Below are 14,740 nucleotides of genomic sequence, written 5' to 3' on the forward strand. Positions count from 1 at the left end.
AATGAGTTTCAGGGATACAAGCTGCATTCAGGGAAGCCAAGGACAGCATAGTCAAATGCATCATTAAAGAAACCAAAGGAAGCACAGTTCCAAGTCAATCACCCACATTTCTCTGTAAAGTAAAACAAAATGCAACAAAGACTAACCTTCCCCTCAAGTGTTTTTTAAAGGCGTTTGTGGATGACTTACTTGATAACTCCTATCAACATATTCTTGTCTTATGAAGTAAAATACATCACCAGAATCACAACAGCAGGCAAAAACCCCTCTAACACGCTGTGTAATATTGAAAAAATGTGTCTTTCCTATGAAAATTGCATTGGTAAGCTAGGATCTGCAAGCTAAACCTCTTAGATCAGCTATAGCTAGTTCTCTCCACAAAATCTCTTCCTGGCCCTCTGAATGCATATCTGCAGAAGCAATGAGTTGAGTACATCTAGACAGTGTATAACTACTCTATAACATTAGACACAACCTGTCTTGGAGATCCCACTGATCCCTAGCCAGCATGTGTCTTACTTCCTCATAGTATCACATGAATTGAGGAATCAAGCTGCACGGACACTAGGCACATCAACAGTTATGTGCTGGCTCTTGTGAACTTCTGTTTGAAGTTCACACAGAGCTCCTACTGTTGCATGAAGTGAGAGCTCACAAATACACTGACCTTCAAGAAACACCTGATCAACTAAAAATTGTGGATATAGTAGAGGGAAAAACTCTTATTAGCTTCAGAGCTAATAATGCCTACTAAACTTACCCAATTTCTATTCATTTAACAGGTTAACTTCCCATCTCTCCATTACTAATGTACCTTTGATATCTCTGTTTGTTGGTGACCTAAGTTAATGGGTACATGCTTCCTATCATTTTTCTAATTTCTCAGTCTAATGATTTAAAATAATCCAGGTTTATACTAGCATGGACAGCACAGGGAGTGTCTTCATCTTTAAAGTCTACACTACTGCTAAAGTCTCAGCAGCTGTGATCAATACCAGGAATGTTTTCACTGCTGTCTATGTCAAAACACTGACAGAGCCGAGATTTCCACAAAGGTGCATCAGGTCACCCGTAACTTGCTAAAAGGTAGCATTTCTTGTCAAACTCAAAAGATCTGGCAAGAGACAGTATGTTGCTTATGTGAATAGTATGCACGCCTAGCCATATGAAAGCAAGGTCTTTGGATATGGGCCCTGCATTCACAATGACCAAGCACAGCAGTAAGATAAAGAAAGAGGAGATGGTGACAGGACCCATGACAGAACCTGCCAGAATAGTTTCAGGGCAAGAAGCAGTCTGGCTTGGAAGAAGTATCAAGTATTATTTCCTCAGCCAAAGCCAAATATCCATCTGGTAAACCAGAGCAGTCTTTTGAAGGGAGATTGCTGGAGCACAGCCTCTCCCTCTGTAAGATTTAACTCATCTAAGTCCCTGTTTTAGATGTTTGCTGTTAGGATACTCTACACTGATATTCAGGAGAGTAAGGGGCTGTACTGTTTAAGAAACAGATTTTCACTGAAACTACTAATCCTGCCAGTATACAGGAACCGCTTCACTGACCTGTTAACTTATGCCACTTTTATGTGCTTTTTGTGTGCTTTTATGCACTTACTACTGCTTGCTCCATAATGGAATCTTTTGCCTCTATAAAGCACATTGTTCTAGCCAAAGTAAGCTGAGCAGCCTCCCAGTAATCTATGCTTTAAAAACATTTAGATGTCATTTTTAAGTGAACATTTTACTATCAGGTATACCACAAGAAAACCAGAACACAGGCAATCCATTTGGAACACAGCTCTCCAATGTGGCACTCAAGTTAACTAAGGCCTGCTTTGGACTACCTAGATCAGATTGGGGTACATAAGTGGAAATACCATGAAGAGGAAGCACTATGCGCATAGAATCATAGAAGGGTAGGGGTTACACACCCTTCCAAAACTGTAGTTATTTAGACGCTGCATTTTGCTAAGATGCCAACGTTGGCCCATCACTTCAGTAATCTCCAGCCTCGAGAGGATCACAGACTGCCCCCACACTCCATACTTTCAGCTCACATGACAATCTCCTGGATGTGGCTTAACGTACTGGATGAGGTAGCCATATGGAACACTTGACACTTCAGAGAAATCACACATGAAAACGCTGCCTACCACTGACATGTTGCCATATGCCTTAAACAAGGTACACTAAAGCAGTAAGACCCTCATGGAACACCCTTGCTGTGAACAGCCTCCCACTGATGAGTCCTTTAAAACAGGTAGGTTACAGATGTCCTCCATCTGCTCAACATTGGTCACTGATAGGACAAGTTTTTTCATGCTGCCTATCTATGTGTCACCACCCTGTCACAGACACTTCTCAAATAAAAACACATATATTGTGGACAAAATCAAAAGCAGCCACATAACCTTCCACCAGAAGGCCTCTTCAGTAACCATCAGGCATGCAGGTATTCTTGAAAATCAAGTGAAAAGTGTGATATCTTTGAAATTGGATGTAGATAGACATATTTGTGTGTATACATATGCATTCCTATATATAACTTTACACACATTATTGTGTGAGAGGGAGTATGTGTGATCTATCATTTATTTAGCAATTAGGTAAGTTGGTGTTAGGAACTGGATGACATTTACTGATGAGGCTATGTGACTATGTCTTATCCACCCCCAATACCCCCTTCACCCCAAAAAAAGTTCTTATTCCTTGACATCAGAGGGATTTTGGCAGATTAGATAAAACTACCAAGTTTTCTCCAACTCATTCCTCTACACTTCCCAAGCAAAAAGTGTCCTTTTCTTCATCATATATATTAATTTTCCTATGTGTAAACTCAAATTTCCCAGCAGAGCTCCTCAGTATACAGTACTCATGTGCCCAGTTATAACATTTGCAGAGACAAATTATCATAGCAGTGGTAAAGTCAATGGAGCAACAATAATTTCCATCATTCTACCATTTTTCTTTTCTGTTATCTTAAAATTCCAAAATATCCTACATCTGGTCTAGAGAGCAATGAAAGCTCTCTATTTCTAAAAGTTACATGACATTCCTACTCTGATTCCTGATTGATTACTTCCAATAAATGGGGAATAAACACTTTAATTCAGTCAAAAGATCCTGTAAGTGCTAGGAATGTTTGTCTTGCATAGTCACATCTAACCTCCGGGGTTAGCAGAACAAGAACCTGCCTTTCATATGCATGAGGTGGCATGTGCGTGTATCCCTCACATTCCTGAGTAATAAGAACCAGTGATTGTCCCAAGGGGAAGAATAAAAAAAAAAAAAAAAAAAAGAAAACCAAATTGAGTGCTTTCTCCATACTCCTTTTGTTTCCTTCTTTCTCAGCATTGCTCAGAGACAGCTGGCAGATCACAGATACCAGCTGATTGCCAGGTCAGCTTCTCCTGGCCAGGGAAGAGCATCATTCAGCCATAGAAAAGAAAGGAGAGGGGATGTAATCAATACTTTTTATCTTGGGAGGAGGGCACTACACGGTGAAAGTATGCAACAGGAATGACTCAAGCACAACTGTTAAGTACACAATTCTTAACACTCATCTGTGATGCTCTAGTAACTAAGGATCCAATGCTTGTTTTCCCATGCATACACCAAACAACTCACCTTTTTTCATCCTTCCCATTACTGTAAATTCAAAATACTTGCTGTTGTCAGATGATGAATACAAGCCAAATATGGTGGCTGTGCTCTTCGGCTGTAGTTTGAATGCTGACAGCAAATACACTTCATTCAGCATAGGATCGCCAAATGCTTGTTGCACGAAGTTCATTACCACTCTCTTGTTAGAATATGGAAGAAGATCAAAAACTGAAAAACAAGTGATTTTCAACAGTAATGTAAACATAATAACGTTGAAAGAAGAACGCGATTTGAAGCTACCCATTGGAGATCGTAAACTCTTTGCTATTTCCATATGGGTACTTTAAAATGAACTCATGTTTTCCTATCTAGAATAAATAATATGAAAACAAAAATGAACCATACAAAGAACACCTTTAAAGATGATCTAGTCCACCTACCTTGGTATTGGCAGGGATATCTTGCACAACTTGATCTAGTGAAAGACATCTCTGCCCATGGTAGTGGGGGTGAACTAGCTTTGAACTATGATTCAATCAAAATATCATACAGATTCTGTTGCAACTGAACATCTTTAAGTAACTTTTAAATAAAAGAATTATTGATAAGTTACTAACAAAAAAATATCTAAAATTTATGTACTCAATTATTTCCAGGTGGATCTCTACAATTATTCTCCAAGGATGCACCTCAACAGAAAGCTTTTTAACCTATTTTTTGCCTTAATAAATCCATATGCTTGTGTTCACACTTTAATTAGACCAAGGATCCAGCACCAAAAATTTCAGACAATTTCCGGTGTACTTATGCTAAACTCCATTTTGATAGTATTTGCAGGGCATTAATTAAAATGATAAAAAGCCAGGTAAGCAATATAGTGTTCATAACCTCCTTCTCACTTCACTGACTTCTCAGAAGATATATTACCTAAATAAGACTAATCTTTCCCGCTGGCACAGATAAAAAAAGAAAGTCCAGTCTGACAAAAAAAACCCCAACAAAATACATCCAAACCCTGAAGGCATAGTAAAAGTTGTTTCAAGTTTTTATTTTCATTTTTTGCCCAATGCATCAGAAAAGAGTCTAACATTATACTCTTATGTATGTCAGCTACCCTGCTCTCTAACTGAAAAAACAAATAGGTTTTCCTCAGTGTTCCTAAATCTATGATGTCTCCAAATTCAATAAACTATTCTGCTAGGTTTCTTGATAATCTAGTTCAGCCCACTGCTATTAAAGTTCATATATTATTATCTTCCAGTAAAATTCAATGAATGACTATGCACAAGTATTATTTAAATATCAGGGCATATTTAGCTATTGTACGCTACTGCTACTCTGTACGTGAGCCATGTTTTTGACGCACCAGCACAACACTGCAGATCTGCCATCAGAGAAGAGCCCCAACATTGGCACATGACAGTCTTAACATGATTCACGCCCATGGTTGTACCACTAAGTTCAGTTTCCCAGGCCAAAAAATTATGGACCTTTGAAGACGAGTCTTTTCTACCCAGCACAATCTCAAAGCCATTGTCACCAACTAAGGTGATGGGACCATCCTAACAGCCCAGAGTTTCACAGAATCACAGAATGGTAGGGGTTGGAAGGAACCTTTAGAGATCATCTAGTCCAACCTCCCTGCTAAAGCAGGTCCACCTAGAGCAGGTCACACAGTAATGTGTCCATACGGGTTTTGAAAACCTCTAGAGAAGGCGACAGTTTGGTGTCATCAGGCAACTTGCTGAGGGTACACTCTGTCCCCTCATCCAAGTTGTCAATGAAGATGTTGGATAAGACTGGTCCCAGACCCCACCCCTCTGGAACCCCACTGGCCACAGGCCTCCAACTCTGTGCTGTTGATTACCACCCTCTGGGCTCTGTCATTCAGCCAGCTCTCGATGCACCAACTCATCCAAGCCACACTGCCCGAGCTCTCTGATGAGGATATTGTGGGAGACAGTGTCAAAAGTCTTGCTGAAATCAAGGTAGTTGACATCTGCTCCTCTCCCCTCATCTAGCCAACCAGCCATACCATCATAGAAGGCTATGAGGTTGGTCAAACAGGATTTCTCCTTGGTAAATCCATGTTGATTACTCCTGATAACCTTCTTTTCCTTTATGCTACACGCAGGAGGAGATTGAGGAGAACTCAAAGGACAATTAGACGGGCACATACACCTGCATACAGCTACGTCAGAAACCCTGTGCCGCTATATTAGAGCCTGGTTTGTGCTGCTTCCATTGCTCATCCCAGAGTACTCATTCATCTAGCTACTAATGTCATTTCCAACACAGAAAAATGAAGGGGTTTTTGCCATCATCTCCTTGAACCATTGAAACACAGATCACAGCTCACATCTAAAGTTCTATTTGGTCTGAGGATCACATAACTCTACTGACAGTTTTCAGGATAAAATGCAAAAAGAATCAGGCTCTTGACCTGTGTGCATTTGTAATATGCTGGTCAAACAATTAGGAAACATGTATCTGAGATGGATCTGGTTGAAGGACTTCTCTTTCATTCAGTTCTGATTCACAGCATCCTAGGACAACCATCGGTCCCACTGAAACCAGTGACCCGGACAGCAGGCAAAAGGCTGTGTATTTCATCATGTTTGGTGCATAAAGAACAAAGACACTGAAATGCAACTCACTACTCTGTACAACAGCATTTTGCAGGTAATAACCATTCATAAAACACAGCTGCATCTTCATAGGCACAATGCAGTACTTAAGTCTTTGACCACACAAAACCTAGCCATGCATTTTGTCCAGTTCTTTTAGATCTATTGGCTGATTTAATATCAATTCCTGTGTGACTGATTAATCTCTGCTACAGTCAAACAGTTAAAAAAGCACAAGAAATATTCTAAAAGTAATGACTAAACACTGGCAAATGTCTAACGTCACAAAAAACATTTATTGCAATTTTTGAAATTTGTGTACTTAAATGAACACTCAGAGTGCTCTGGTAGTTGCATTCTACAAAGCACATTGTCTCAACTGGATCCAACCCTCTCTTGGGACATCTTCAGTGACCAGCATGTACACACAGCATGTAACCAGATACATCCTTTAGCATAAATCACACGCTAGCAAAAGTGGCTAGCAGGAGAGCAATGGGGTAATGAAAACTCATTTTACATCCTTAGTAGACTTGGCAGAGAGAGAGAGCTCTTAAGACTTTACAGAGACAAATGAGTCTTTGGAAGGAACAAGAAAAAAAAAGGTCCATGAGGATTTTGCATTTAATTTTTAGAAGAATGTCAGCTTTTTGTTCCTCTCCCTGGAAAGGCACACTTGAAAACAAATGGACTGAAAAAGGACTGCTGAAGCTGAAAGGCACAAGCAGCTGGTTTCAATCCATTCAGTGAGAGTGAGGACTTGGGCATGCCTCTGAGCACAAGCACGCAGACCCACTGGGCTAAACCAAATTCTCTACCCAGCCTGGTTTCAGTATTTTTTAGAAGGGGGCTACTCATCCTCCTATGAAAGTGAAAACAAGGCATCAGCTACACCTTCAAACAGTGGCAAAACCACAATTTTGAGATCTGCATGAAAGCATGAAGGCTAGTTCTTTATATGGGAGCTAAAAGACATGATGAGAAGCCCTTAGTGAAGGAGGCATGGAGGTAAGAGATTAGTGCCACGGAAGGGGATAAGCTTAAAATAAAAGACCTTTTCTTTCCCTTAACTCTGCTGCCATGTCACACTAGCTTTCTGATACCCCCAAGGCTCTTCTCCAGTCATAGCTAACCACAACAACTGTAAATGCAAACACTGTTCCACTATTATTTGGCACTTTTCAAGATAGTTAGTAATGTCTTAGGCACCTGATGTGAAACCCTAACTACACTGCAATGATTTCTGACTCGCTGTAGGAATGTGAACACTTCACATGCTGAGACCGAGGTCTTCCACTGGCCACTGTCTCTGACGAGATGGAAATCTGCCTTTGTTGTTGTTTTGGTTTTTTTTTTTTTAAGGCAGTAATACCTTCTCAACATGACAATTTTCTGAAACTTTTTTTTACATCCAGGAAAATAAAAGGAATAAAGGCTTTTTTAGGTACGCAGCTATATGAATTTGTCTTGTCTTTTAAACCTGCTTCATGTAACTAAAGAATAACTGATCAAAACGTCAAACATAATCTTGTAGGACAACAGAGGGAGTTAAAGGTGCAGCAAGCACCAGTATGAGCTTTAAGTCTGTTAGAAGTTACACTAAGTGCTGTACTCAGCAGCTGAGCCCGTTCAAGTCTCAAGCTGCTACTGGAGAGTGATGCCACTCACTTCATGCACGCTCTAAAATAAAGCAGCTCCTAATTTACTACATGCATAATATTGTAAAAGCGATGCTGGATTTAGAAGGCACCTGTTTTCCTATGCACTCCATTAAGTTTTCCCGACGAGTTTTCCTAACTCAGCAATTCGCCTTAGCAATTTACGAGAGCTAGCAACAGAAAGTGGGCTCTTCAGACGTACAACACACCTACTAACACTCCTATAAAAGCATGCCGCTTTCTGCAGGCGTTCCCATGCAGTTCACGCCGCGGGTCCGGCGCGGCAAAACGCGAGCGGTGGCTCCCGCGGGGATGGACTCCGGCTCCCCTCGCACCTGAGGGGCCGGTGCCTCCCCGGCTCCCCTTCCCCGCCAGCCCACGGCTCTCGCGGAGGGGCCGGGTCGCTGCAAACGCGAAGCCGTCCCGGCTCAAGGAGCAGGAGGAGGCGAAGTTTGGGACGGTGGGGCCCTTACCTCGGGGGGCGGGCGGCGCGGCGCGGCCCGGGCACAGCTGAAGGGCGAGCGGCAGGAGCAGCAGGGCGGCGCCGCCCGCACACCCCATGGCGGCCGCGGGCCGGACAGGACGGGGCGGCTCTCCGCTCCGCGACCCGCCGTTTAACGGGGGCGGCCCCGGGCCCGGGGAGGGACGGCGGCAGGCCATTGGCCGGGGCTACTTCGGGCCCTGGAGGCGGGCGGGGGCCGCGGTGGGGGATGACTGAGACCGGGGGTCCCTGAAGGGAGAGGCCCGTCGGGGCCCCGTCCGGGATGCACTGGGGATGGCGGGGCTGTCTGAGGCCAGGCTGAGCATCAGATCTTGCCGAGATCCAGCTAAATGGACACTTGTCAGGATCCTAGCAGGGTCCTAGGCTGCCCTCGGAGGAGGGAGCCCTGGAAACACAAACATGTTTCATGGCATTGAATTCACAACCGATGAGGGACGTGCCAGTGTGTCACCTTGGTCCGGGTGGGAGTTTAACTCGTCTGACTTTTACTTACTGAAGAGTGTCACCAAACTGAGTCACGCGGATTGTGGACTGGCACAAACTGGGTTTCTAGAAGAGTCTGACTGGCAAAGCAAGGAAAGCATTGTCTGCTCCTCTTTTTCATTTAGAGAGTTCAGAAGCATTGGGAGAGCTCAAACGATTGAGGCTACTGAAAAAGGTTGTTTGCTTTCACAGACCCCAAACCTGATAATGTAACCAAAGTCAGGTTTAGAAATAACTTATGCTTTCAAAAATTTTCAGTATTGTGTATGCCCCCAGGATGTCGTTATCCCATTGTACCTCCTCTACTGCAGAAAACCATCCTCTGTGCTGCTGATGTTAAGAAAGCATAGAAGAACGGGAGCAAGTCCCTTTGGGGCTGAGCAGCAGCACAACCAGTTTCCTCCATGCCCATGTGAATTCACTGCTCAGGCAGGCCACATGAATACACACATATCCTGATCACAAAGGAAGTGGTCTCCCATGGGACCCTGTGGCAGTAGAGGAGCTGCAAGGCACTTTTCCCACTCATGAGCTGACAGCGTGTGGTGGGCTTCCCACCTTTCTGCACAGTCCTCTTTGTTCTATGCTTGTTTGTGTGCTGCTACCCTGCAGATGAACCTCTGGCATGTTAGAAGAAACTCCAGAAGCCATGGCTGGCCCTTTCAAATCTTGCTACTTGGCATGCAGCTGGAAAAGCTGGAGCTGTCTGGTATTATTTACATCATAAAAAGAAGGGTAACAGTAGGAGGCAAATTTTATGTTAAGCAAGAAAAGTAGTGTTGATAAATGTTCAGTCACATCAGGCTCAGCGCATACAGCAAATGAGCTCCACAGAGAGCAGCCCTTGGGGGACTTATTGTGTACACGGCAAGACACAGCAGGCCACAGGGCTTGGGTTGTGGAGCATGCTGCCAAGGGTCTGCCCAAACAGCTGTGCTGTGGCACAGAGCGCAGTGTGGGCCCCTCTCCAGCGCAGATGCAGAGAGATTTTCAGGTACCTTCAGCAGGCCCATATTCACATGCCCTTAGTATCTCTTCCCGTGTGGTATAACACACCCTGCTGCTTAACTTATGTGTCCAACAGTGTCGACCCACTTACTTAGCTGCTTGTTTTCTCCTCTGCTTGTCATCAGGCTGAGGGGTGCTACTCCATATCCAGTGTGTCCCTGCACAGTGCTATTCCTCCTTCTCACCCTGCTGCTCTTCTGTGTATGTCTCTGCATAAGAAACTCCTCAGTTGTGCTCCCACCATCCTTGCCCCTGCAGTGTAAGTGATGGGATGATGTGGTGGTGTCAGCAGGCTGGCAAAGAGCTGCACAGTGGAGTGAGAATAACAGAGTAGCAGGTCAGAGTAGCAGGTGCAGAGTGCTGTGGAGAAAGGGATGCTGAAAGGGCGTAGAGCAGGAGCCAAGGACGTGGAACAAAAACAGGAGGAAGGAAGGAGGTACAGCGTCACAAGCTCCCTAGAAAGAAGTCTCAGTCTGGAACTCGCCCCCAGCCTAAAGGATGGAGATGGCACAGATGCTGCAGAGGCTAATATGTGGACGTAGAGCAGCACTGATGTTGCTCTATTATCTGCCATCATTATCTACTATCATTACCATCTCTGAAAACATAGGCTTAAACACCAGACACAAAAAACATGAGGCTCTCCAAAACCATTGCAATTCTGCAATAAAGTGTTCAGTGACTCAAGCAAACAAAAACATAACAGGAGAGATAAAAGGATAGTAAAGATTTGCTTTCAGCTAAGGGAACAACCTATTTGCAAGCATTTGTTATGTAATTTATTTGAGTTTATGAAAACACAGGAAATGTTTTCTTGATAAATTCTCTTATTTGTCAAAAATATCTACTAAATAATTTTAACTTATCATTTTTCACTTCTGATTTAACTACAGAGGAGTCTCTTGCACTGATGCTTATTGACCCTGTGGGAGCGTGATCTTGTTTGTAGCATTGCATGTTTGTTTCTGCCAGATTTCTGAGGGCCATATTCTGTTCTTGCTCTACATCTGCTTACTCTTCATGCTTATTCACCAAGAATGCACGTGGAAGCAGTATTTGGCAAACAGCATTTTGCACAAGACTATATAACAGAGGGAATAAGTTCACAGTGTATATGAACAGAAGCCTCTTGCCTCCTTTTTCTAATTTTCCACTTGTGGGGACACAGTGGTCTTGGGCTTGGAGGAAGTCGCGTTTGAAGACTGACCAGCCTTCTTGGGCATTTCTACTATCTAGAATCCTATCCCATGAGCTCCCTCCAAGTAGATCTTTGAAGAGGCCAAAGTGAGCTCACCTGAAGTCCAGGTGAGGGACTGGACTGAGTCCAGGGTTGCAGCCCTGCTTGGTGTCCTGCTTCCTCCCCACAGGATCTTTAACTCCACCGTCTCATGGTCACTTCAGCCAAGGTTGCCTTCACACCCCCAACCAGACCTTTTTTTCTGTCTGGCAGCACACCTCTCCTTGTTTGCTCCTTGACCACCTGTGACAGGAAGTTGTCATCAACATTCTGTAGGAACCTCCTGGACTATGTACACTTGGGTGAGTGGCTTTGCCAGCAAATAACCAGGGTAGTTAAGATCCCTGATGAGGACCAGTGAGTGGGACTGTGAGGCAGCTCTCAGCTGTCCACTTCATCTCCCTGGTCAGGTGGCCTGAAGTAAACTCCCTGTTGTGGTTTAGGCCCATCAGGGAACAAAAGACCACAATTAGCCTCAAGTACCAAAGACCTGAGAATTGCCTAAGGGCAGGCAGGGCTTAATTGCGGCTTATGGTCCAGGACAAAACAGACCAGGCTACTGGGCTTGGGGAAGAAAACAGAAAACGATTTAATCCAACACTAACTAAAGCATAACCATAAAACCCCAAAACAGAACCAAAACAGAACAACACAGAGTGGTATAACGATGAAGAACACAACAAGCCCTTTAAGACCACCTTCTCCTCACTCCTCCCCTCTTCCTGGGCTCTTCCCCCGCTGAGTGGCTCAGGGGGGCAAGGAGTTGGGGTTTTAGTCAGTCTATTCCTGATAGCTGCTGCCTTTTCTCTCTCCTCAGGGCAGGTGGGCTTCTCACCAGTCCTCCTTGCACCTCCATGGGGTACCTCACACACATGGCAGCCCTGCATGGGCTGCTCCCATGTACATTCATCCCAAAAGCTGCAGCTTCTCTCTGCCTCTCATGTGGGTCTACTCTGCAGCATGCAGGCTCTCCAGCATGGCCTGGGCCATGGCGGCCTCCTCATGCAGTCTCTTGCCCATCTGGGTGCACTCACACAGTGCTGCTGGTGGCTCTCAGTCCTGCCATGGCCCTCCATGGGTTGCAGAGGCACAGCTGTGATCTCACCATGGGTTGCAGAGGGGTGTCCAGTCTGATGCTTCTCCTTCCTTCCTCCTTCTCTGATTGCAGGATCCTCGTGGTAGCCTCCGTCTTGTACTACTCTTACACCTCCTACCAAGCATTTTGAATTCCCGTCCTTAGTGATGGCAGAGGCACCAGATTGGCCCAGCCAGTCTGGAGGTGGGTCTGAACCCAAGAGCGAGGGGAGAGTCTGAGAATTCTTTACTCTCTTTACTGGGTCTTCACTGCAACTCGCTCCCCCTGTTACCAAGCAAAAGTGGCTCCTCGCTAAACCATGGACACTCCTACAATAGTATCAAACCCCATTGGCCTGCCCTTTAATTCTCATCCATAAACACTCAACCTGCCCCTCACTGCCACCTGGGCAGAACAACAATGCACTCTAGCAACTCTATCTCCTTACCTCATTTTTCTGTCTTTCCTAAATAGCACACAGCCACCCATGTCTGTGCTCCAGTCACGTGAGCTGTCCCACCAGGTTTGTGTAACTGCAATGAGATGAAGGCCCTGCATCCACACCCACATCTCCAGTTCCTCCTGCTTATTCCCCAGATTGCGTGTGTTGGTGAACTGGCAGTGCAGGGCCTTAGTTGAGCAGATACGTTTCCCTCGGTGGGCACAGGGAGGTCCTCGACAGTTAGACACTTCCTCAGGGCTGTCAGCCTTCTGTGTCTCATCTTGTTGTGCAGCTGAGAAGCACTCGTTGCATTTCCTGCCCTGACCTGTTTCCCCTGTTGGATAGATGGCATATACTTTGCCATTTCACACCGTCTCCCAAATCCTCCAGTTTAAAGCCCTCTTAACCAAGTTGGCCAGTCTGTTCCTGGAGATTCCAGTGCCCTGGTGAGACAGACATATTCCATTCTGCCCTATCAAATTATAATCATCAAAGAAGGTCGTCTTGTCATAAAACCCGAAACCTTCTTGTGAGCACCAACCTCTAAGCCAGGAGTTAACTTGTGTGATTTTCCTGTTATTGATTGGACCCTTTCCTCTGGTGGGCAGGATGGAAGAAAAGATAATTTAGGGCTCATACCTTTCACCTGTTCCCCCAAGGTTTTATAATCCACCTTGATTTTGGTCACGTTGTGAGTTATTACCTTGTTCATACCCTCACAGAAGAGGAGCAGAGGACAGCAGCCCTCATCCCCAAAAAGATGTGGTGCTCTCTCATGTCTCAGCTCCTGGCAGGCAGCACACCTCTCCTGACTCCTTATCACAAACTGGTCTCTCAGTGCCTTTTAACAGTGAGTCACCCACTAGGAGCACCTACTGCTTCCTTTTGCAGTGCCTGCTGCTGGTGGAGTGGTAGGTGATGGATTGGTTGGTGAGGTTTCCCTGCTGGTCCTTGCTCATGTATATCCACCACTGTTAACATTTCATATTTATTTCTGATAGGGATGCTGGAGGGTGGGTTATGAAGCAGAGCCCTGCTTTTTTTGTGTTGCCAGGGCCCAAGGCATTTCTTTTTCAGGGGAGGCTGGTATATGATTGCAGAACCAGCTATCAAGTTCCATCTCTGCTCCTCTAATACTACAGGGTCTAGCAATGGTATTTTGCAACTCTTTCACTGGACACTGCAGCTCCTGAACTTGTAGGCACACATACTTACCTTTGTAGGAGAGATGTCTGAATGTCGCCTGCAGCCCGTCTGAACTGAAACATCCTTGCTACCTAGCTCTGCCTGGGTGGAAGCATCTCTCTTCTCCAGGGCATTCTACTTGTGAATCCTGGCTTTAGCTCTCAGACAATTGCTCACCATCTTGGCAGAGTGAGACCTGGAGTTCACTTCCTGGGCTGTGGCTCTCCCTCTGGGTTGCAGTGACTTTGCTGCCTGTCCTCCCCGCACCAAACTGCCCATGTCTAGGTGAACTTAGCCCGTACACCTCTAGGTCACTTCAATCTTTCCAGTTCTCATTTCTATGCTGAATTTCATTATTGGAGTATGTTAGGGACTGAAGGGGATTTTGTGCTCAAGAACAACCCTTTTCATGGGATATTCACAAAGTATGTTTATCTGCTGCCTGGAAGAGGCTATTTGATCTTCTAATCATCATTTGCTAGAAAAACAATGGAATATTTAGCTATTCCCTTTCCACTCCTGTGTATTCTCTGTAGTATGGAGGTTAATATCTTGGATAAGAATCAGAATGTGATTATTTGACATTGCGTTTTCAAGAAACTTTCATAAAGCCAGTAACATTTTGTAAGAAAGTTTTTTACACAAACATATGACTCTAAATCTCAACTGTTAAAATATTTGTCCTGCTTGCTCTACATAAATCAATAAAATTCTAAGAGTATGGAGTGGCTGCCAACATTATAGATTTTGCTTTGCAGAATTGTCTGTGACTTGTTTGAATTCCAAGTAATGGGGCAGGAGTAGTAGAAAGGAGTCCCTACTGCTTAATTCAGTGTTCATATTTTGCTTCTGATATGCATCCAGAGACTCACTGTTTTTATGGAATTACATGGATGATTAAAAATCAGGATTCATGGGCAATT

The 14,740-nt window shown here is 44.5% G+C and overlaps 1 protein-coding gene across 1 annotated transcript in view; it reads right to left on the minus strand.

Moving 5' to 3' along the window:
- The window catches only part of THBS4 (thrombospondin 4), a 40,024-nt gene extending 31,578 nt beyond the window's left edge, over positions 1-8,446 (minus strand). Inside the window, exons 1-2 of the mRNA XM_062017428.1 lie at positions 8,359-8,446; positions 3,625-3,828 (exon numbers count right to left, since the gene is read on the minus strand). Coding sequence (XP_061873412.1) covers positions 3,625-3,828; positions 8,359-8,446 — 292 coding nt within the window. The remainder of the gene's footprint in view (positions 1-3,624; positions 3,829-8,358) is intronic.
- Between the last annotated feature and the right edge of the window lie 6,294 nt (positions 8,447-14,740).

This window comes from Colius striatus, chromosome Z (genome assembly GCF_028858725.1).
Source record: "Colius striatus isolate bColStr4 chromosome Z, bColStr4.1.hap1, whole genome shotgun sequence".
NCBI classification, from domain to species: domain Eukaryota; kingdom Metazoa; phylum Chordata; class Aves; order Coliiformes; family Coliidae; genus Colius; species Colius striatus.